Genomic DNA, 22,051 nt, shown 5'->3' with positions numbered 1-22,051 from the left:
TATTATATAGTAATATAACCTTTGTATACATGTAATAAGTTTACAGCTATGTATTTATTTTCAAATGACTATAAGAGCATATTTGTAATGATATTTTATTTTGAGAACCCAGAAAAGGACAGTTCTGTTTTTAAACCAAAACACCAACACATGCACTGCCTCCTTCAGCTTTATAGTTAAAACAGAATGCTTTTAGCTTTGTGGCTGACTTCACTATTTACACTGTACTTTCGTTACTCATTTCTGTAAAGACAGCTTGCTGCATCTGGACTTGTGAACGAAATTAGAATCTCTGGCAGGGCTTAAACAGGCTGATAAGCCCAATCCCCAAGTGAACTTATTGTTCTGTCACAACGCTGATCTCCAACAAGATAGTATGCCACGAGAATAAATTTAGATTGGTGAGATACACGTTTATATTTCTGGCATGGTCTTAATGAATTTTTATATATATTCTCTTATATCAATTTTATGTATATTTTGTGTCTTCTGTTAGGATCGAATTACATTGCTAGAATTTATATTCGTTTGAAGGAAGCTTGCGTTTCAGCCAGAATTAGGTGACTTGATGTTGTATACTTTTAATTAAGTATTATGATAGAGAAAATTTAAAGCTTTTTTATCTCTGTGTCTGTTTGGTTTAGATTTTAGAAGTTCTAATGGCGACATTTCACCCATAAAATCCATGTAACACGTCCTGTTGGTTGTGAGTGAGCTAGAAAATTTTAGTTGATCTAAGTCAAGTGTTGCAAATACAAAGGGTAAATTTCAAACCTTACATAAATGTATAAATGCATTCAATTTCTCCGAACATTTGACTTAACTTCACACGTATATTCATTATATATTCTTTAAAAATTAAAGTACTTTCATGTTGTCTCAACCACATCAGCAGAAGTCCTCAACTTTTCAGAGCGACCAACTTGCGCCCTATAAGTAACTTTTACCTTCCGATCTTCAAGAAAAATCAATAAACTTACTCAAGGTAGTTGCATTAATACCCAAGTACCAAAATTAATTTGACTGTTAATGCAGAGAAATTGGCTTGCCTTAAAATTACTTTTGCAGGAAGATAAGTAAAATATGAAATGAAACATTCTTAAAGAAACTTATGAAAGTAATTAAAATTTTAATTCGTTTACTAGAGTATAAGGTATTTCTCCCTCCTTCTTAGCGTGCCTTCGTGATGTAGTGTTTCTGCACGCTGGAACGGTGTTCCAGAGGTCCGTGGTTCGATTCCCGGCGAAGGCGATTGTTCATTTTTCATCTTTCTGGCTTTTCCAATTCACCTAATGTCTCTACAGTGGCGTCCGAACTAAAAGGGTAGTCTCTCCACCCAGGATTTGGTGATTGGGTTTCCTTCGCCCTTTAAAAGGCGGAGTATATAAGGTATTTCTCCCACCTTCTTAGCGTGCTTTCGTGGTGTAGTGGTTCTGCACGCTGGGCCGGTATCCCAGAGGTCCGCGGTTCGATTCCCGGCGAAGGCGGTTGCTCATTTTTCATCTCCCAGACTTTTCTAATTAACCAATTTCCCTAATTTCCAATTAATGTCTCTACAAGAGTATACGCTTTTTCCCGTATAAAGTACATATTTTGTTTTCGGATAAAAATTTTGACAGTGAACGAAACGAAGGAGAATTTCAAAAATTGCATAAACATAAATGCTTTTCATCTTTCCGAACTCATGTCTTATATAATAAGCAGATGCTCTAATTATTACAGTAAAATTAATCTACCTAATTTATGAAGAGAAACTGACGTGAATTAAAATTACTCTCACAAGAACAAAAATAAAACATAAGACGAAAGTTCCCTAAAAGCGCTAGCAAACCAAACCAATTATCATTTTGACAAGTTTATTAGCAAACTAAGACCTTTTGAACTTGACTAACAACAGTATTTTGTCTTACCACATTATTTCCATTTTTTTTTTAATTTTACGTAGAATGGAGATTATTTTTAAAGATTAAATATTTCCCACTGTAATTGATAAATTAATCTTATTTATGAAATTACTGATTACGAAAAATGTAAGGTATAAAGCTTACTCCACTAACTTTATTCATTTCTGTCTTGTCTCTAAAGACCGCAAATTAATATTGTAGTAGTGATTATGCTGTTCTTTAAATTAATCAGAAATGTAATAATATATGATCTGCAGTGTGAAGTATATTTTTTTAATTCACTCGAGAATTAAATTGTTAAATTTTTTTTCCAGTAATGTCCAAACATACTTTCCAGTCTAAGATTAAACGATTTACTAATTATAAAAGTGAGTAACAACTTTCTCTACAAAGGTTCTATTAAGACAAAATCGGATATCCTTAAATAAATCACTATAATATATAAATATATATTTAAATCATTCTTCTTGCATTCATAAAGAACATTTATTGTGGTTCCTTTTCCAGTTAAGTGAAATAGTGTACTGTTTCTTTGCGAATTAATTTTGAATCTTCATGTTACCTACAAAGCATTTCTTATTGTCCTCAGTTACTTGTTTAAATCAATGATAGAATAACTATGTAAAATTAAGGTATCGCTATTGAATTTTCTAAGTTTATGAAGTATTATGAAGTAATTTTAAGTATTATCATTATTTCGAATAAAGAAAAAGACGATAGAAAGTCTCATCTAACATAGAATTGGATAATACCTTGTTCTCAATTCGCAATTTAAATTTGATTAATTATGCTCTTTTCAATGAAAATGTCTAGATAATTTAAGGCAAAGTTTCAAAATTTAAAACTTTCTAGAAGGAACTTAAATTTTTCTGAAAAGTAATTTTAATTTAATAATACAATATATATATTTTTAGATTTTTAGATGAAAATTTCGGCCTTAAATGTTTTATTGGAAACAAAACGAACTACACAGCTATTTTTAAAAGCACGTTGATTATAAAAGCATTGCATTTTAATTATTTTGTGAGGTAGCTTTCGAAAATATTACCTCATTTTAAGAATCTCTTAGATAAATATTTTTCATTTATTTTTAACTGTTCTAATAGAAAAAAAAATCTTAATGAGTACAAGATAAAAATACCTTGTCCAAATAATTACTTTCAAGTTACTTGCTAAATTTAAGCAAGTCATGTACATGATTTCATCACAATAGATGGTATACCTTGCACAGGGAAAAAATGGGACAGTTCTATCCGTCTTATTGGGCCGTTTGACGAAATTTAACTTGCGTTTTTTATGTCTGGAAAGCACAACTTAAATTATGCATTAGATTTATATATAGTATTGTTCTAACATGGGTATGTGTAAACCATATTTGAGGTATTTATCTCTTGTGACAAATATCTCATATTTCAAAACACGCCAATATACGTGATAAATTCAAGTATATCTTCAGACATTTTGAATAAAAGATCTAATTGTTGCAGGTACGATGATGGCAAATATTTTATAAGTTAAAACGCAATATATTTTTCGACAAATTTATAAATATTACTAAAAATACAAATTTTAAAAACAAATCAGAAAATAGCTTCGAAATTTATTTGGATTAAACCTATTTTAAACTGTAAAAGAAGGAATCCAGTAAGCTTAATAAAAAAAGGAAATGTTAATAAATATATGCCCCATTCAATTAACACTCAGGAGCTAAAACTCTGAGAGCTAATTTTTTAAAAACTATACTCGTGCAATTTTTCCAATACTTGACACTTTGGGGTAATTTGAGTCGTAGAATCGAAATATGGAAAATACTAGGTATGTCGTTACAGGAAATGTCCGATTTTGGGTCAAAATATCTATGTTAGAAAAATGCTATATATAAATCTAATATATATCACAAGCCTAGCTAGTATATCATAAATCTAGCTAGTATCATTTAAAAAACGAGTAATATTTTTAATCAGACATCTCATGATTTAAATGCATATTTATTCAAAACAATCAGATTAAAAAGCAGAAAAAATATATTTAAGAAGTCCGTGTATTGCTTTTCAATCACTTCATTTGCTACTCAATAACTGAAAGATAAATTTGAAAGTTAAATATCTTCGACTTTACTGATTGAGAATACACTGATATGTGGAGGTAATATGTATTCTCTTTGAGATATTGAAAACACATTGCATTCAAATAGTGCCATTTATGGATTAAAACTGAAAGATAGATAACCTTACGTTTGGCGAATGGTAACAGTCTGGCGGGCTGCAGATAAAAATATTTTATTTCCAACAGTGTTGCTACTTCTTACTTTCAAAACGCTGAGATTGTTAAACAGAAGTTTATTCAATTTGTAAAAAAATATGAAATAAACAAACATTTCCGAAATTCAAAATTCGGACTTCGAGGTACAATATTTGGACTATGTGTATTAAAAATTCGATAATATAGGCAACTGACATGTTTCCACAATGCGAAGAACATATATAAATAAGATTCTTTACTCTTTACTTTTTACTTCCTTGTACGAAATAAAAAGGAAGTATTGTAATCGCGAAAAGTTTCAGGCAGCATATTTCAACAAAAATATCCAATTTGACCACTATCGAATGCAATTTAACGATGGTTTTGCGTGATATCTGTACGTAAGGACAGAATAAAGTACTCTTTTCCTTCAAAAAAATTATAAAACTGCTTTAAAAGGAATTCTGAAGAGAATTTTTCGCGGCGTCTGTACGAACGTATGTAAGTACATATCTCGCATAACTCAAAAAATGAGTAGCCTCAGAACGTTGACATTTTGTATATAGGACTGCTATAACATGTAGATGTGCACCTCGTATTTTGGTTGCAATCCGCCGCACCAAACGTATATAAATATATTTATATATATATCCACTCTATTACCCGGCTCAGTGATCTCAGTTTCTTTACTCTTATATGTTTGTAAATTGTAAATTTTTTGCTTTAAAAATGATTGAATTATGTTGTTTTTATCTTCGAGTTAAGGATTTTATGCCTTTAGTAAATCTGTTGCAATATTTTTAGAATTAGCAGCAATTTTAAAGTTGTGTAATTGCCGCTACGCCTTTTTTTAATGGCGGCCATTGATGTTTACATTTGAAACAGCAGACTAGTGGATTTGTTGGAAATCTAGAAAAACTTAGCTTCGCAACAACAAAGATAACGCATTCATTTATTATTGCCAATTAAATCATGCTTAATTCTTTCTGGAATTTTTTCGAGGAAATAAGCGTTTGAGATTTACTTCGTAATTTTTAATATAGATATTTTGAGTTTTTATATATTTTTGCCTTCTCGCGAAGTGAGAACTGAATTAATTCAATGAGAAATACTCAATCGTCTGTGAAAAACGGTTTCTTTTTTGTTTTGTTTGCTTCTTTCTTTCATACATCTTTCTAGCTTTATTATAGTATTTGAATAGAACATTTGGCAACGATTAGATAATTCTTTAAATGATACACATTTTGTGCATTATGAGTTATAATATGAATGAAATATAATACTATTAAGTAAACCTGGCGCCAGAGTGTCGCTATGGTAAACAAAGTGAATTTTAAAGAATGCATTTATTCTATTGTGGTTTATGCGCTGTCGGCGAAGTAGGTTTAATTCAATCTAATAAGTTTAAATAAAATGCAAGAAAAAATACGTATAATTTAATATTCCGTACAAGGAAGTCATGTGGTGTACACATCAGATTTTTTAAATAATAAATCGCGTTAAGATTTTGCGGCAAGAACTTGAAAAGTGATTCGGGAACAGAAGTGGTAAGAATGAAAAGTAATTCTAGCGATTAAAAGACAAACTAATGGATATTTTAATTGTGTTAACAATTTCAATAGCCACGCTAGTGGAAGATTAGCTGATATTTGAACGTTATTAGCAAATTACGACTGTTAATCATGAAAGATCTAATTTTCAGGTACCATTAAGGTGTTTATATTATTTGCTGTTTTTATGTGCCATTTGAGTTTCATATTCTTGCATTTGTAAATGCCAAATATATTATTAATAGTTGAATTCTATCTACCATATGCGCCTATTAATAATTTGTACTAGGGAATTTTAAATGAAACTAATTAGTAAAGTTATTTAAGTGAAGCTGCTTAACGAAGGAAATCATTTCCATTCTTTGAAGAGAAGCTAAAGTTTTGGGAAGAGAAACAAAAGACAAAAATAACCGTCAAAAAGACTACGAACAAAAACATACCAGAAACCGAAAGACCAAATAAAAAATAATAATAATAATAATAATAATAATAAAAAACACGAAACGATGAATAAACGTCAAATCTGAAGGACATTCCAAACAATAAACCGGTTTTCTTGGCTTGGGCATTTCTCTATTTATATCTCGCGGTTATTGATTTCTTGACCTCTCGAGGAACTTATCATAAAACAGTAAGAAAAAGAACTTTAATAGAAAGGGCACAGCATTAACGCACTATTTATATTCTTAAAATAAGCAAGCATCCACCGGAGAAATATTGGTAAAAAAGGAAGCGGCAAACAAAAGTGCTTCATTATAAAGGTTGGATTTTTAAAACAAATTCCTAGCAAGATTATCAACTCATTGCGATTACTTAATTTTTATTAATCGATATTTTATTATCACTTTCTTTCAAGCGAGGAAGTATAGTTTATCGAAAAACATTAGTATGTTCAGCTAAAAGTACATGCAAAAAACATTATCATTAACATTTTCAAATCTAAAAATGTTTCGAAAAATGAAGCTGTCTGTTATTCTACAAAATATATTTTCTTTAATTACTAATATGGAAGCTAACTGATATCAGAGCACTTTTGGCTAGTAAAAAAAAAAAGCAAAGAGGTAAAATAAAGAAGTAATTTCTTATTTGCATAAATGCTGCACGCAATAATATAGAATTTCCTTATGTGAAGAGAGAACTGACAAAACGTCCCCGTATTTCATCAGTCTATTTTTAGAAAATAATACTTTTTATGTGTCAACAATTTCACGAGGAAAGTTATATACAGTACATAACGGTTTCTATAACGGTAATGAGTTACATATTTCAAAACACCAACGGCAGTGTAAATTCCAAATCCATTCTGCTAAATTCCCAGCTTTTTTAAAGCACGTATCCTACTGTCGTTTTTAGGTTTTTGAAATAAATAAAATTGTTAAAAGCATGCATAGAATTTAATATTTTAAATTTATGCATAGAATTTAATATTTTTAGTAGCATAAACTACATCCATCTCCTAACAGAGAGAATTACCACTGTGTCTAAAAAGAACTGCAAAGTCTTAAAAAGGCTCAAAAACAAACCACTTTTTAAAATCAGAACTTGAACGAAAACTCCACATATCGTGTTTACAAACTAACCAACACTTATGGTGATGCAACTTAAAATAATACGAAAATTCAGTTTTAAAACTTAGTCTAGGCTGAATCTTAAACCGGCGTAATAATTTAAATCTCGGCAACTGTAAGGTGAAGCTAAATAATTATAATCTTATCAGAAATAGCGAAATCTAGTAACGTGGCCTCGAGAGGCAGAAACACGCTCTGCCTTACAAGCCAAAAACCTCGCCTTAAAACCTCTCAAACCTGATTTGCATTCTGGTAGGGAAACGGATAGGACGCGTGACAGTAAAAATCTAAATTATAATAATGGCTATATATTAACATAATGGAACTTTACAGTTTGCTTGTGTGTTTAACTGAAAACCGCATGCAGACGGAAGTTATATGCTAAAGAAATAAGTTGCCTTCTTAAAAGAAAGGCGTGGTCTATTTAATCATAGCAAAGCACACTAGGGCTATCTGCCTAAGGGGAGGGATGCTTTCGTGGAGGACTTTTTAAGGGAAACTGGCTCGTATACACGTTACACATGGGGAAAACCACGAAAACGCCCATGCAGCCCGCCCGTTCGCGGGATTCGATACTCGGACCGAACTACCAGTGTTCAGCGACTTTACCGCTCGGCCGCTGGTGGGCCCTTAAAAGAAAGGTCTAAAGGAAACTGACTCGTATTTATGTTAGATAAGGGAAAGTCAATAAAGGCTCATGCAACGGACTCTGGCAAAGGGAATTCGAACTCTGGTCCAACGAGCAGTACTGAGCATTATGAGCTACTCGCCTAATAACATACTTAAATGGGCCTAGAAAGAAGAAGCAATGCTTGGGATAATTAGAGTACTTATAACCGAATTGTTCTGTATTTATCTTTCAAAGCAATGCATATAAAGTATAATCTTCAAGAAGTTTTGTAAATAAATTATTGCACAGTCTTAAGTTATCCGATTAGGGCAATTTTTGTGACTATTATAATCATGAGAAAAGGAGTCTTGCTTTATCGAAGAATTTTTAATGAAACTAGATAATTTTTATGTTTAACAACGGTAAAATCATAAATTCTCATTTTTAAATTAGATTTGATTGAAATCAACTTTTTAAATCATTATTAGATTAAAATTCAAGAACATTTTGTTGTATATATTATGTAATATTTACAGCCACGTCTGCTTCTCAATCTTTACGTACAGCTTTTGAAATATGTTGATGTTTCATATCTCCAAAACATTTAAAATTTGATAAAATGTTTTTCCTATTACATTATCCATTTTTATGCTATACAGTTTACACTAAAACGGTTTTTTAAAATTAAGATTTGCAGATCTAGTCAATCAACTGCTACGGTCAGGGCAACCTTACGAAATAACTGGTGCAGAAGATAACTCTAAAAGAACAAATTAATTTGAAATTTTTATTTTATGGCGATTCTGAAAAGGTCAATCGGTAACTGCTTTACCATCATGTGGCAAATCAGTTTATTCAATATATAAAAGAGAGTCGTAGAAATAAATGGAACTTTAAATGAATCAATCAACGTTTATTAGTAATATGCATAAATTATCTGTTTCGAAAACGCATTTTTAAAAAGTACTCAAGCAATAAAGAAGGAAAATTAGAGTTAGGATATAATATAATGTCTCTTCAAGTACTAACAATTATTGCACTCTATGAAGATCAATTCAGTTTAATAATTGTTCAACGAAACTTTTCCTCATAACGAAAACTTTTATTTATTAAACTAAAAATTAAAGAAGCAAGTATGATTAAAATTAGATTAAAAAACAGATTGGCATAAATTTTGCATAAGCGTTTTCAGTTTCGCGAGCGATCAGACATATAGTGGCTCACATGTCTTTTCGGAATCTTGTACTTTTTATATTTATTTGAATTGATCTGAATTATTCCAAAAGCATTAATTTGGACATGCTTTGTAATAATTATGATACTTGAATGCTTTGTTGATATGCTTTGGAAGACAATGTTTCTTGTCATATATTTTTGTTTTAAATAAACATATATCACAAAACCTATCGCCTAGCATTTCGAAATTATTACTTGTTTGGCAAAAAATATTAAGACTTCTATATCTGCAGTCAATCCAGCAACAGACTACAAATTAACAACAAACTCTGTTTGAAATTTAACTATTCATGACTTTAAAGATGATAAACACATTCAAAATATTCAAATAATCGTGGACGCATTCAACTGGTGTCCGCCGATAACATCGCGGCAAAAACATCGTGGACGAAAACGTCGCGGAGAAAACAACGCAAGGTGAAAACGTCGTGCTACAAAACATCGTGGGAGAAAACATCGCAAAGAGAAAACATCGCAGTTCTGAAACATCGTGGTACAAAAAACCGTCGTCGAAAATAAAGCGGTTCAAAAACATCGCAGTTTAAAAACATCGTCGTCGAAAATATCGTGGTAAAAAATAAAGTATCTACAAATCATCGCTTGACGATAACATCGCAGACATGCTTTTTTCAGGTTTTAATAATTGTAAATGGATATTCCCATAATGATTTGTGAGCGCAAGGTGTAAAGAAGGATAAATTTTACTTTCACATATTTTATTAACAAATAAAGTTTTGCTGAAAATGTAAGAAGGAAACTTAAGCATAGAAAATTAAATGTAACTTATAGATTATACTTTTCATGAAATATTACCAGTAAAAACTTTATAAAAATGATTTATTAATGGCCTTTGTTAGTTAACTATGTCGGTTTAAAATTCTATTAAGTGCTATAAGTTGCATTAATTTTTTATGCTTAAGTTTCCTTTTTATTTTCTCAGCAAAAATTTATTAATTAATAAAAAATATGAAAGTAAAAATTATCCTTCTTTCCATCTTGCGCTCACAAATCATTATGGGAATATCCATTTACAGTTATTAAAGCATGCCTGAAAAAAGCATGTCTGCGATGTTATCGTCATGCGATGATTTGTAGATACTTTATTTTTTACCACGATATTTTCAACGACGATGTTTTTAAACTGCGATGTTTTTGAACCGCTTTATTTTCGACGACGATGTTTTGTACCACGATGTTTTCGAACTGCGATGTTTGCTCTTTGCGATGTTTTCTCCCACGATGTTTTGTAGCACGACGTTTTCACCTCGCGTTGTTTTATCCGCGACATTTTCGTTTGCGATGTTTTTGCCGCGATGTTTTCGGCTGTAACCCATTCAACTATTTTCGATATATTAAAATGATGGAAATTGTGTCAAAACAGCTGTTTGAATGCACTAAGTTTTTTCATTTACTACCGCAATTTCATTACCCCCTTCCAAGCTAACAAAAAGGATCCGGAGATTTAACCCTCTGAAATAAAAAAAAAATGCAAAACATTAGGGCTGTAAACCCTAAAATTGTTATAAATTTCATTAGAGTATATGGATACGATGGCGGTCAGCAAGAAAATTCTTTGTCAACAAGAAACCAATCACAAAACTGTTAAAAGAATCATTAAAGCACATGGATACAATGAGCGATCAACAAGAAAACAATTAAAACGCCGCTTGAGAAGTGATTCTCAAAATCCTATTGCCTGTTTTTGGAAGGTCTGCGAAAGTATAATGCTGTGTGTATGTTTCGCTGTTCTAGAATATGAAATTTACTTCATACAGCAAATAATATGGATCAGTGTAAGTAAATAAATACCTTTAATTAAACCTTGAAAGCACCTGCAAGAAAACTTGGAAAGAGAAATAGATTCAAATTCTATCAGGTTAACGATCTTAAACATACAGCCTTAAATGTTCACTTGCAGATATTATACAATTGTCCCGAGGTTATCAGAATTCCTTCATATCTTAACTTAAGTCCTAGTGAGCATATAGTTATACGAATTGGAGAAAAGAATCAGTATCTTTGAAAGCTGTGTTAGAATGAATGTTTAGGAAAGAACGGGGAAAATGAAACATTTTTACTTGAACAAATTAAGTAAATCCAAGCCAAAGTGTAATTTTAACTAAAAAATATCTAAAAAATATTACTTAAAGCACTTTGAATAACGTTTAAAAAACAAGTAGGTTTTAGAACGGCTGGTCAATAGTATCCGTGAAAGGAAAACAGACATCATTCTGCTAATATTTAATAATATATTTTCAAATCAAAGAGAAAATCACAAATGCCCGAAAACAAATGTGAGCCACTTTAAGTCCCTTTCCTTCAGGTGAGTAGAAAAAACTATATTTCTAAAGACAAAATTAACGTACATTTTAATTTCTCGCTTGAGAAATACAAACTTGCTATTTCTGAATGCCGTGAGAATCGACAATTTTATTCAACATCTACGCCAGTCCAAATTTATTTAGATTGGAGTAATTTCAAATTACATAATGACGTATTTGTCTTCCAATTAAGTATAATTAAATACAAAATGCAACAGAAGTCAAATCGCTCTAGTCGAATCAAAATATCGTAATGCATAAAAATATAAATTTTACCCTTAGTTTCTTTAATTCTGTAATCGTTTGCAGGTGTATTAAATTTTAAGCTTCCTTTCTCAAAATGAAAATAACGTTAAAGCAAATCTTGAAAATAAATATAAATTTACAGAAACGTTACCTTCAAACTTGAAATTCCTTAAAATCATTAGCATAAAAACCTAAAATTAAATTTTAAATTCAAGAATATTATAGTGCAGTGTACTTCTTTTAAAGTGTAAAATTAAGAATCATCAATGGATTATATGCTTGATGCCAATTAAAAATATGTTCATTTGATATTTGAAATAAGAGTAACAGAAGAAAAAAGAAAAATAATTAATTCTTTAAATTAAAAAAAACATATGTAAATATCATTAAATTATAAAGATATGAAAAATGCTTCTAATATATATATTTAATTACCAATAAAATATTTTTTAACTTTAAACGAGAATATTTTTTCTATATTTATATTATACTTATTGCATGGTGGCTATGAATGGCAACATAAATAAATTTTGTCAACTTAAAAAACCTGTTTAGATCTCGTCTGCAATAGAATAGATTTATTAAGAATTTATCTTATTCCTTAATTTAAACTAAAGTTTATGTGAAAGAAAATTGCAATTTGCTTTAAATGCACGTAAGTACTTTATATTTTAAAAGAAAATTTTACATAATATTAAAAAAATGATTAATTTTCTCTTTTCACTTACAAAGTATTTTATTTCTCGTATATCTTTAAATACAAAATTGTTTTAACTAATTTGATACATATTTGAAGACATAAATGTCTCGTATATTCACATTAATGTTTCGAACGAATATAAAAAAAATCTTACATATATTTAGCTAATGGAAATCAAACATTAATATTCTCAAACTGTTTTAAGAGGAATCGAATATAAATAATGAATGAAGTGGATAGTAATTAAAAATCTAGATAAGAATAATTATTTTAATAAATATTATTTTGTTGTGTAAATAATTCTTATTGTAGTATTGTAAATTTGCGTATTAAAGCTTCCATAATTGTGCTATTAATTCATGTCTATGTGATATTTTTAATATCATTTAAGGTTTACACAATTAATTCTAAAAATGAATTTCCATTTTGTTGGATTTGGAGTTGTTATCAGGATAAATTTCTAAGCATTCTTATAAAGTGAATTCAGTTGGTTATTGGCCAATTTTTAGGGAATATTGCTCTTTCAGTTGAAGGAAACAAAACATCTTACATACATTTGATAGAATCATTTCATTTAATAATAATTAATTTAAAATGAAAACTTATTTTAGAGAATGTAATTAGTTTTTATTAAATTATGTTTCTAGTATAGCAAAAATTCAATGAAGTAATGTATTTGTTAAAATTTGTTTTCAATACATATTTTGGTTTACTAAATATTTACTTCCCAAAGTAAAGCATAAGTAAAAACGAACTTTTGTATATTCTGGAAAAGAAAAAGTTGGTAAAATGATCAGATAGTTGAAAATACAGTGAAAATAAAAACAAGTAATGACAATACTCAGTAGAACTAACATCATATTTAACACTACTTGGTATTCTAAATAATTATTGTAGGGTAATGTATAGAAGGTATAATAATATTTATAACGAACAGTAAGCAAGATCATGCAATTATAAAAAAGAAGGTATGAAACATATTCTAGACTTTTCTTTATTGATGTAAAAGTAAATTATCATTTGAATAATTTTACTTTATTTTGTTTGCGTTCGAGAGTTACGAAATTTAGCTATTTTCCTAACCTGAAAACTTAGTGTAATGTTTGTTTATGATTTAACATTTCTTGCATTTTTCCTAACAGACAAAAATATAGTTTTCTGAATGATTATTATAACATCATTTTATTTTATGTTAGTACTGCATTAGTGTGAATTATTATTCTTTATAAAGACGTAGCTTTGATATGTATTTTTGAACTGAAAAGTGCTGCGTAAGCATTAAAAGATTAATCTTTTACATGTAGCACTTGAACGTATTATTTAAAAACAAAAATAAAAACTTTTGTCTTTCTTTTACCCATTTCCAAAAGAAAATTAAATCGGATATTTTAAGTACCATATTTCTTGGTGTGTCCCCCCGTACATGTTTGCCACTAGCTTTTTAATGCGAGGTTCTGAAAATTAAAAAATATTCGTGTACATTTCTCCTCTCTTAATGCGTTCAGAAAAAGAGTTCTAAGTTTTAAAATAAATTCATTCAATTAGTTACTGTTTTCGCCAATGTTATCATCTTTCTGAGAAGCCTGGAAAATTACCAAGATCATGCCTAACATTCATTCCATCTAACCGTTGAGTTTTACACCAGGCTGATACAAAAACCGAACAATCACACCGAAGTAAACAGAACTTTCAGTTCAACTTGACTGTCAGTTCAAGATTTAATTCAGCTATTCATTCACCTTCCCTGATTACTTATGGATAATTTGAGGCCTAAGGTGTAGCAGAGACAATGATATAATCAATGAGATTCTAGTTTAATTAAATCTAAAAGGAATATCGACATTTCCTTCTGAAATAATAATGTACTAATTTAAGATGTTATGTTAAGTGCGATAAGGAGGCTCAGAATTATACCACGTAATACACTACGTAAAGCAATTCTGTAAAATGAATTGTTGCAGCTCTCCAAAATTGCACTATATAGTCTAGTATTAAAGGTACTTCTCAGCTCATCTGATACGTTGACACCTATTTTTTTAGCTCAGTGATAACTTATTAATAAAATAGTTTTTATATATTAGAGAAATATTGATTTTTATCAATTTACAACCTTCTGTAAAACAAACATTTCCATTTTTATAGGAAGTTTTAATCTTTTTTACCTTCCTAAACGTATTTTTTGAGTTTTGAGTATATTCCTCAGGCATTTAATTAATTGCCTATTACAATGTTAACTTTTAAATGTAAATATATTCATCATGAGCGAACTGCAACTTTTGCTAGCACTTAAACTGAACTGTGAGAAATTAAAGATGTTTCTAGTCATGTCAAGCAAATATATAGGAAACGTGAAAATCATGTATATTTGCTGCAGAGTGTGCAAGGTTAGCATAATCTCATCATACTGCCTGCTTAAAATTGTATACGTATTAACATTATGTATTTAAATTGTCTATGAATATTGTGTATATAACTGCGTGTGTAATATAATTAAAATCTAACAGCATTAATTATTTAGATTTATCTTAAAGAATTTTAACTTATTTTTAGTAGAATATTTAAATCAATTTCTAATTAATTTTGTTTTACATTCTACAATAAATCCAAAGTTTTTGATAAGGTTGCTTAGAATTTTTTTTCATTAAATGAAAATAATAAAAGCATATTGATTTAACTGATACAATATTAACTCATTGTATCAATTGCTCATTCTCCCAGATTTACTTTAAAATTTATTGCAAAGACTAATATCAATAAGAGGTATAAAGGCTCAGAATTTTTCTTTCAGCAAATAAAGAAATACAAGTAAGATATTTATAAAAAAATGATATCCCAACACTCAGAGTCTATTTATAAATTAACTTCAGAATTAAACCTTAGAAAAAAATTCTAAAGTATATAATGAAGTCATGAAAGCAATATCCCTTTTTGTAATCTCAGCAATATTTTTAGTTGTAAATATAAATAAGCTTTCGCACTGAATCTTACAGTTACGTCACAGAGTATATTTCAACTTTCTCAGCCATGAACAATAAGAGTACAAAATCTAGCTGTGATAAAAATGGAACAAATATCATAATAGCAGAATAAAATGATATTTTCTAATATTTTTCAGTTTCTTACTCAGGAATTCATGATTTTAATGAGACTGAAGTCTTCCATCAAGATTGGGCAATCTGGCATGGCGTGGTGTGGTGTGGTGTATTTAATTATGGCAAAGCACACTAGGGCTATCTGCCTAAGAGGAGGGATGCCTTTCGTGGAAAACTTTCTAAGGGAAACTGACTCGTATACACGTTACACATGGGGAAAACCACGAAAATGCCCATGCAGCCAGCCCGTTCGCGGGATTCGAACCTCGGACCGAACTACCAGTGTTCAGCGACTTTACCGCTCGGCCGCTGGTGGGCCAATCTGGCATGGCATGAGATAGGTTTAGTTTATTACGGCCAAGCATATTAGTGCTATCTGTCTGACGGAGGGGATGCCTTCTTGGGGATTGTCTAAAAGAAATTAGCTCGTACACACATTACACATTTAGAAAACCACGAAAACGCTCATGCAGCCAGCGCGTTCTCTTGGATTCGAACCCAGGTCAGATATACAAGTGTTCAGCGATTTTACTGCTCGGCCGCTCGCCCATCGGAGGACCGTACGCCGTTTGCGTTTATTTCGGAATTCACGCTTTTTAATTTTTCTAACATTTCCTCAAAAAAAAAAAAATTAGAGAAAATACCATATAGAGGTAAAATGCCCTGTATACTAGCGTATTCCTTCTGTATATATCTCCCGATTTTTAATATAGGCTAAGCTGAACAAACTCTATATAATCATTTTGTGCAATCCTATCTATCTAACATCTAAGGAAATTAAATTTAAAAAATTGTAACAATATATTATGTATCAATAAAGAATTCAACAGTTAAACTATTTAATTTTACTTACTTTTTATTTGCACATATTAGCCAATATACTATATCTCTTATCTATTAAAATTTATTTCATGATTAAACATTTGACTGATGTAATGGATTAATGTTGATTAATAAATACGGATACGTATTCAAGTGGATAGTTTATATGTTTCCAGAATTTAAAATCAATGGTAGCTTGTTTTTTCTAGCTTAAGAAACAAAATTTCTATTACGAAAACAATCTATTTAACGCCAAACATTGCCCTATATGATCAAGTGATTCTATATATTTCAAGCAATTGAACATTTTTGCATCAGGTTCATCTATTACAAAAAAGTAATATGAAATATCTTACTTGATACATCTTCGAAGTTCGAGACGAGAAGTTCGAGCACCTAATAAACTTTTGCTTCCCAGTAAGAGTTTCTTTCTAATTAAGCTGCTATCTGCCTTTTATGATTTATTGAAATAGACATTAATATACAATATTTACAAACAGGTATTAAATATTTTAAGACAGCTATCTCTTATATTAAATTAACTGGGTTTTTTTAAGGCAGAAGTTTTTTGTCCGACGCTCCTCAGAGGGCGTTCTATTCGAGTCTAGTCCATCCGCCAGAGGGCGTTCGTTGAAACTGAGTTTTTGTAAACAAACGTGACAGCAATGGTATTAAAAAGAGAGATAAAAAATATTTAATGGTTTTCAATTTTTAAAAGGCTGATGTTGTTTTAATGTAAAAGTTTACAAATTGTTTTACATTATTAAAAATTACGTAAAATTTACTTGTTTGACAGTATTCATTTGTTTCATTTTTGCAGAAATAGCCTTATAAATATAATGTACTGACACGTCGAGAATTTACAATGAATTGGGTTGGAGGTGCTCGGAGTAGAATAAAAGCAAAGAGTGAACACAAGAAACAGAGAGAATTCTTTAAGAAAAAGAAGTTAGAAGAAGCTCAAAAAGCAGAAAACAGAAACGCATTTGCTATACCAGCTCTAAGTCAAGATTTGCTTACTTTTCATTTTCTTCAAAGGAACTCACAAAAAATGCATCAAAGCGCAAAACCAGTTAGAATAATTAAACAGGATTTAGATAAAATTGTGAAAACTTCGGGTTCATCCATTAAAATCCCTCAGACACTTTTTTATCCAGCCATATCAAAGAATAATCATGCAATATCTTATAATGCACAGTCTAACACTGAATCGAATACAGTCGACCTTGATTTATTGTTGAATAATAAAGAATACCAAGAAGACGGAAATCCATATTCTAGCGCACCTCCCTCTGCTAAAAGAAAATCATTGCAGTTTTCAAATGTAAAAGAAATATATGAAAATTTTGAAAGAAAGTATGAGCTTGATATACCAAAAGTGAACTATGAACGAAATGACGTCCGCCCAAATTTTATCGAAAATATTCAATTTTGTGAAACTCTTCCTCATGCTGTAACCGCAGAATTTAGCACAAAATATGATACAGAGGAATCTGATATTGACACAGAATTTAAACAATACATTAACCGAGAGAAAATGTATGGCACAATAGAAAATAATTTTCAGGAGTCTGATGGCTCTGGCAGTTCATGGAGAAACGAGGGAAATAATAACTTTGACAATACGAGGGGTATGTCTAGTAAATATCGACTGAAAAAGCAATATCAAATTCTTAAAAATATCAATTCCATGCTAAACAAAGATGAAATCTGCGTAAGTTCAGTGAAATCCAAATTAACATTTTCTGAAAAATCCAAATGTTCATTCTTAAGCACCCCATATGCAATACATGGAAATAACGCACAATCACCTTATAATGTAAAGCAAGCCCAAAATTACTCTGATATTTACAGTTTAAGAGGTAACGTGCTTGAACCTAGTGAATTTAGTGATTCATCAGAGTCAAAAGATGAATTTTATTTCGATCCAAAATTTAATGTTAATTCTTCAGCTGATTCGTCTTCTTCTTCAAGCACAAACACGCCTATAATTCCTCATGATAAGGAAATTTACAAACATTTCCGAAAGGAATGTGTGAAAAATTTTGATATCTCACCTGAAACATTTAAACGTATAAAACACTCGTTGAAAGGAACGGAACACATTGGAAACGCAAATGCAGTAATAAACCATAAATGTAAAATTCGTATTTCTGATAAAACAACATTAAAGTCTCAGCGTAGTAGAGAAGAGAAAGTTTCAGGTAGTTCAAATGCTGAAACACCAGAAAGAAACATCCATTCGCATTTAAAATATAATGCGTATATTAAAAATCCATCTGTCCATTCAAATGAAAGACAGAATGCTAGATATCTTGAAGACATGCTTAAAACCTATTCACCAAACATCATAAATACAGAACATTTTAAACAAAACAGAAAAATAGCCAGTCCTCATCTTTCGTCAAATGTAAATGATTCAGAAGTTAATAATATTAGCCTCAGATGTGGGGAAAATACACATAGCATATCGGTTACTGAGAGTACTGCAAACTATAGCCTACAAGACAACATAAGGAACGGTATTTATGAAACAGTAGATTCAAGGTCTAATTGTTTTGATAATTCAAGATCTGAACATTTAGATGAATCTGTATCGAAACATAATCGTCTAAATACTACAACTGATGTAGCCACAAGTCCTTTCATATTTCCTAAATCACCAGTTGAGCATAAAGTTTCCATATATTCTAGAAATAACTCTTATGGAACCTTTGATTGTTCTCCAGTTGTACAGGAAGTTCAATCGACCAACCTTAAAGATATGAAAGGAAGCACTAAAATTAACCCAGACGATAATATGGAATGTTATTTCCCTTCAAATGACAACAGCGCAACTGAAACACTCCCTCTTCTCGTACAAGAAACACCGTTGCCTCATACCGTTTCAAATGAATGTATACAGACTGAGCACTCAAGATCTGAACAAACAGAGATATATTCCATGACATCTATGAATAATCTTCCCGCAACCCTTCCGAACACTCCATCATCTTTCAGCAGGTTCGATGAAACAAAGGAAAGTGGCTTACAAAATTCAAATAATTTTGTTAAAGAATTGAATAGTGCTTTCAATAAGGTATCTGACGAACAAAGTTCAGTTTCTTTTAATGCAGTTTCAAAACAAACAAATCCGAGCAATAAACTTCAGAATGCTGAATCACTGCACAGAAACTTTAACTCAGTGGAAGCTTTTTTTCAGCTGCAAGGTTTTGAGAAGTTAAATGGTGAAACATTTAAAGAAAATAATGTTGCATTATCTAATGCAAAAGTTTTAGAAACAAATCTAGAGAAAGTAAATTTTAACGTCATAATTGAGCAGGACAGAAGCATCGTAGGCGCAAGCATTTCCCCATCACAACAGAAATTGGAAGGTAAAATTATCAATGTAGATGAAGTAACAAATACCAACAGCCAACTTTATGATCTGCTGGAAGGAATGCAAAATGGACCGCAAGACGTAATCTATAACTCTTTTCTAAAAGCGTTAGAACATTCGGAAGAAACCTTCGCAATAAAAAATGAAGTATGTAAAACTGCATACAAATCCGATTGTTATGAAACTACATTCGACCATAATACGCCCAATTTGTTTACTTACCCTAATTCTAAAGTAAACTGTGAAAATAAGTCGTCATTCACAACATCACTGCAGTCATCATTCAGAACATCTACACCATCTGAAGCAGATTGCACAGAGGTTTCATCAAATACATCACCTAATTCATTAAGCCTGAATGAATGTTCCACGTTAGGCTCAGAAAGTTTCATTCAAAATAAAATTGAGGATGCACAAGAGAAATATCGGAAAACATTCCTCATTGAAAATAAAAAACATGATTATCAGTCCAGCAAAAGAATATGCTTGGATAAATCTATTCAAGCAAATGTTCAAGTAAATTCTGTATGTTGCCAAACTTATTATTACACTTTAAAAGACGCAGAAGTACAAACAGATTATGAACATTGAAGGTACATTCGCATTTGAAAAGAGGTAATTAAATTGTCTGATGATATCTTTTAGAAAACGTTTTTTAAGTTCACTTTGGAAATTCAGATTAAAAAATATTTTTGATTTGAAAAGCATGTTATTTGTACTAATGTGTGTTTTTATTTATTTACACCACTTTATGGGCTATCTGTAATAATATTAAAATAACCTCTAATACATTTTTTAAAATAGTATTCTTATTATTCTTATTTTGTTAAATAGTTTGTTAATATCAGCATAAGAGCAAAACTGACGAATGAGTTAGACTTTGAAAAAAAAAGAACATTAGAGTTTGAAAAGAAAGAAAACATCATTTATTCTCAAATGTACTACAGATGAAATTATTTTAGGTACATTTGCAAAAAAAATCATTTTAACTGAAAGGAATTTTTAATATTTGTTTATGATTACGTTGTTATTTAAAATTTAATTTTCAATGAAGCATCCGCAATAAATTATCTCTATTTACACTTTCATATTTAAGAAACTGTTTCTGTTGATTGCCCAAGAAATTACTGGATTTACAGTTTTTACATATTTATAGCATTTCATGTATGTCTTGGTTACATTGGAATATATATATAAAACTATAGATTCAATATATAAAAAATAAAATCAAAAAGTAATATCAAAACTGTATAAAAAACTATAGATTCAAAGCAGATGGGTTCTGTCTTCTCTAAGCAGCAAAAATATTCTGCTTGCAAAAGAATATTCTAGTACAAATGTCTTTAGAAATAAAAGGATTTTGTCAAAAAATTAGAATCAATCAAAAGATTAGAAGATTTTTATTTAATTTCAGACTTGATAGCGTGTCTCTGTTCATGTAATTTGTTTATATATAAAATTGCTGTGTAACTAAATTTAGATAATGTAGCAATAAGGTAGAAAACATTTCTGTAAGTAGGAAAAGGAAGTTATCATCTTGTTAATTTTTGAAATATTGCATTAGAAGAAACACAACACTTTTTATTAATGACACCAGTTATGTTAAAAGCATTAAAAACCTCTTAACAGTTATGCGATAAGTTATCTATCATTTCTTAAACATTAAAGTAAAATTATTAAAAAGCATGAAGAGTGTTTTTAAATAGTCCACTTTAATACTCTAATATGCAATAAAATATTGCATTTTGGGCATAAATAATATACTCAAGAATGATAACAAAATTTGAACTTGACAAATTAATAGTTAGCACAATTTAGTGAAGCATTAGCATAAACAACGCAATGTAAGAAACGGAACCACTAGGTTATAATGCGTTTTTAAAGCTAAAATTTAATTATTATTTATTTTACATCATTCATGCACTCGTCTTGAAAAACTGACAGTTCTAAAAGTTGCTGCTAATCCGGTAGCGGAAAATGTGTATTTTTCATCTTATTAATTAAACTGTGCACTCTAAATTATTAAAAAAAACAATGAATGTAATCTTAATAAGTGTTTTCACTTGGAAAACAATTGAGCACGTGCCAAAATCTTTCCGAATTTTAAAATTCATGTTATTTAGCTGCAAACAATGCTGACAATGTTTTGAACTGAATGTTTAACAAATAATTATGATGTCAAAAATATTTCGAGATTAAAATTCCTTCAAAATTTTATTCCTTTAAATTTATATCAAAGATTATTAATTCAAATACGTAATTAAAGCATCTACGTATGCCAGTTAAAAATAACAGTATTTTTCACGTATATTTTTTACGTCAGTATACTTGAAAAGTTGGTTTTAAATAAGTCGAGATAGCTCTAATAATTCATAAAAATAT

At 30.0% G+C, this 22,051-nt stretch overlaps 1 protein-coding gene across 1 annotated transcript; it reads left to right on the top strand.

The window, feature by feature from the left end:
* Nucleotides 1-12,218: 12,218 nt before the first annotated feature.
* On the top strand, nucleotides 12,219-20,459 carry LOC118184558 (uncharacterized). Its single transcript, XM_035354257.2, has 2 exons — nucleotides 12,219-12,331; nucleotides 17,111-20,459. Exon 2 carries the CDS (start codon nucleotides 17,156-17,158, stop codon nucleotides 20,258-20,260), a length of 3,105 nt encoding a protein of 1,034 aa, XP_035210148.1. The 5' UTR covers nucleotides 12,219-12,331; nucleotides 17,111-17,155; the 3' UTR covers nucleotides 20,261-20,459.
* The last annotated feature ends 1,592 nt before the right edge of the window (nucleotides 20,460-22,051 follow it).

The sequence above is a fragment of the Stegodyphus dumicola genome, chromosome 4 (assembly GCF_044657685.1).
Source record: "Stegodyphus dumicola isolate Sdum_Otavi_A_Nest chromosome 4, ASM4465768v1".
Taxonomy (NCBI): domain Eukaryota; kingdom Metazoa; phylum Arthropoda; class Arachnida; order Araneae; family Eresidae; genus Stegodyphus; species Stegodyphus dumicola.
The sequence above is the reverse complement of the archived record's forward strand: the minus strand, read 5'-3'. Positions and strand labels throughout refer to the sequence as shown.

Excerpts from the sequence above, each read along its gene's own strand:
- LOC118184558 (XM_035354257.2), top strand. The coding sequence starts at position 17,156 with ATGAATTGGGTTGGAGGTGCTCGGAGTAGAATAAAAGCAAAGAGTGAA.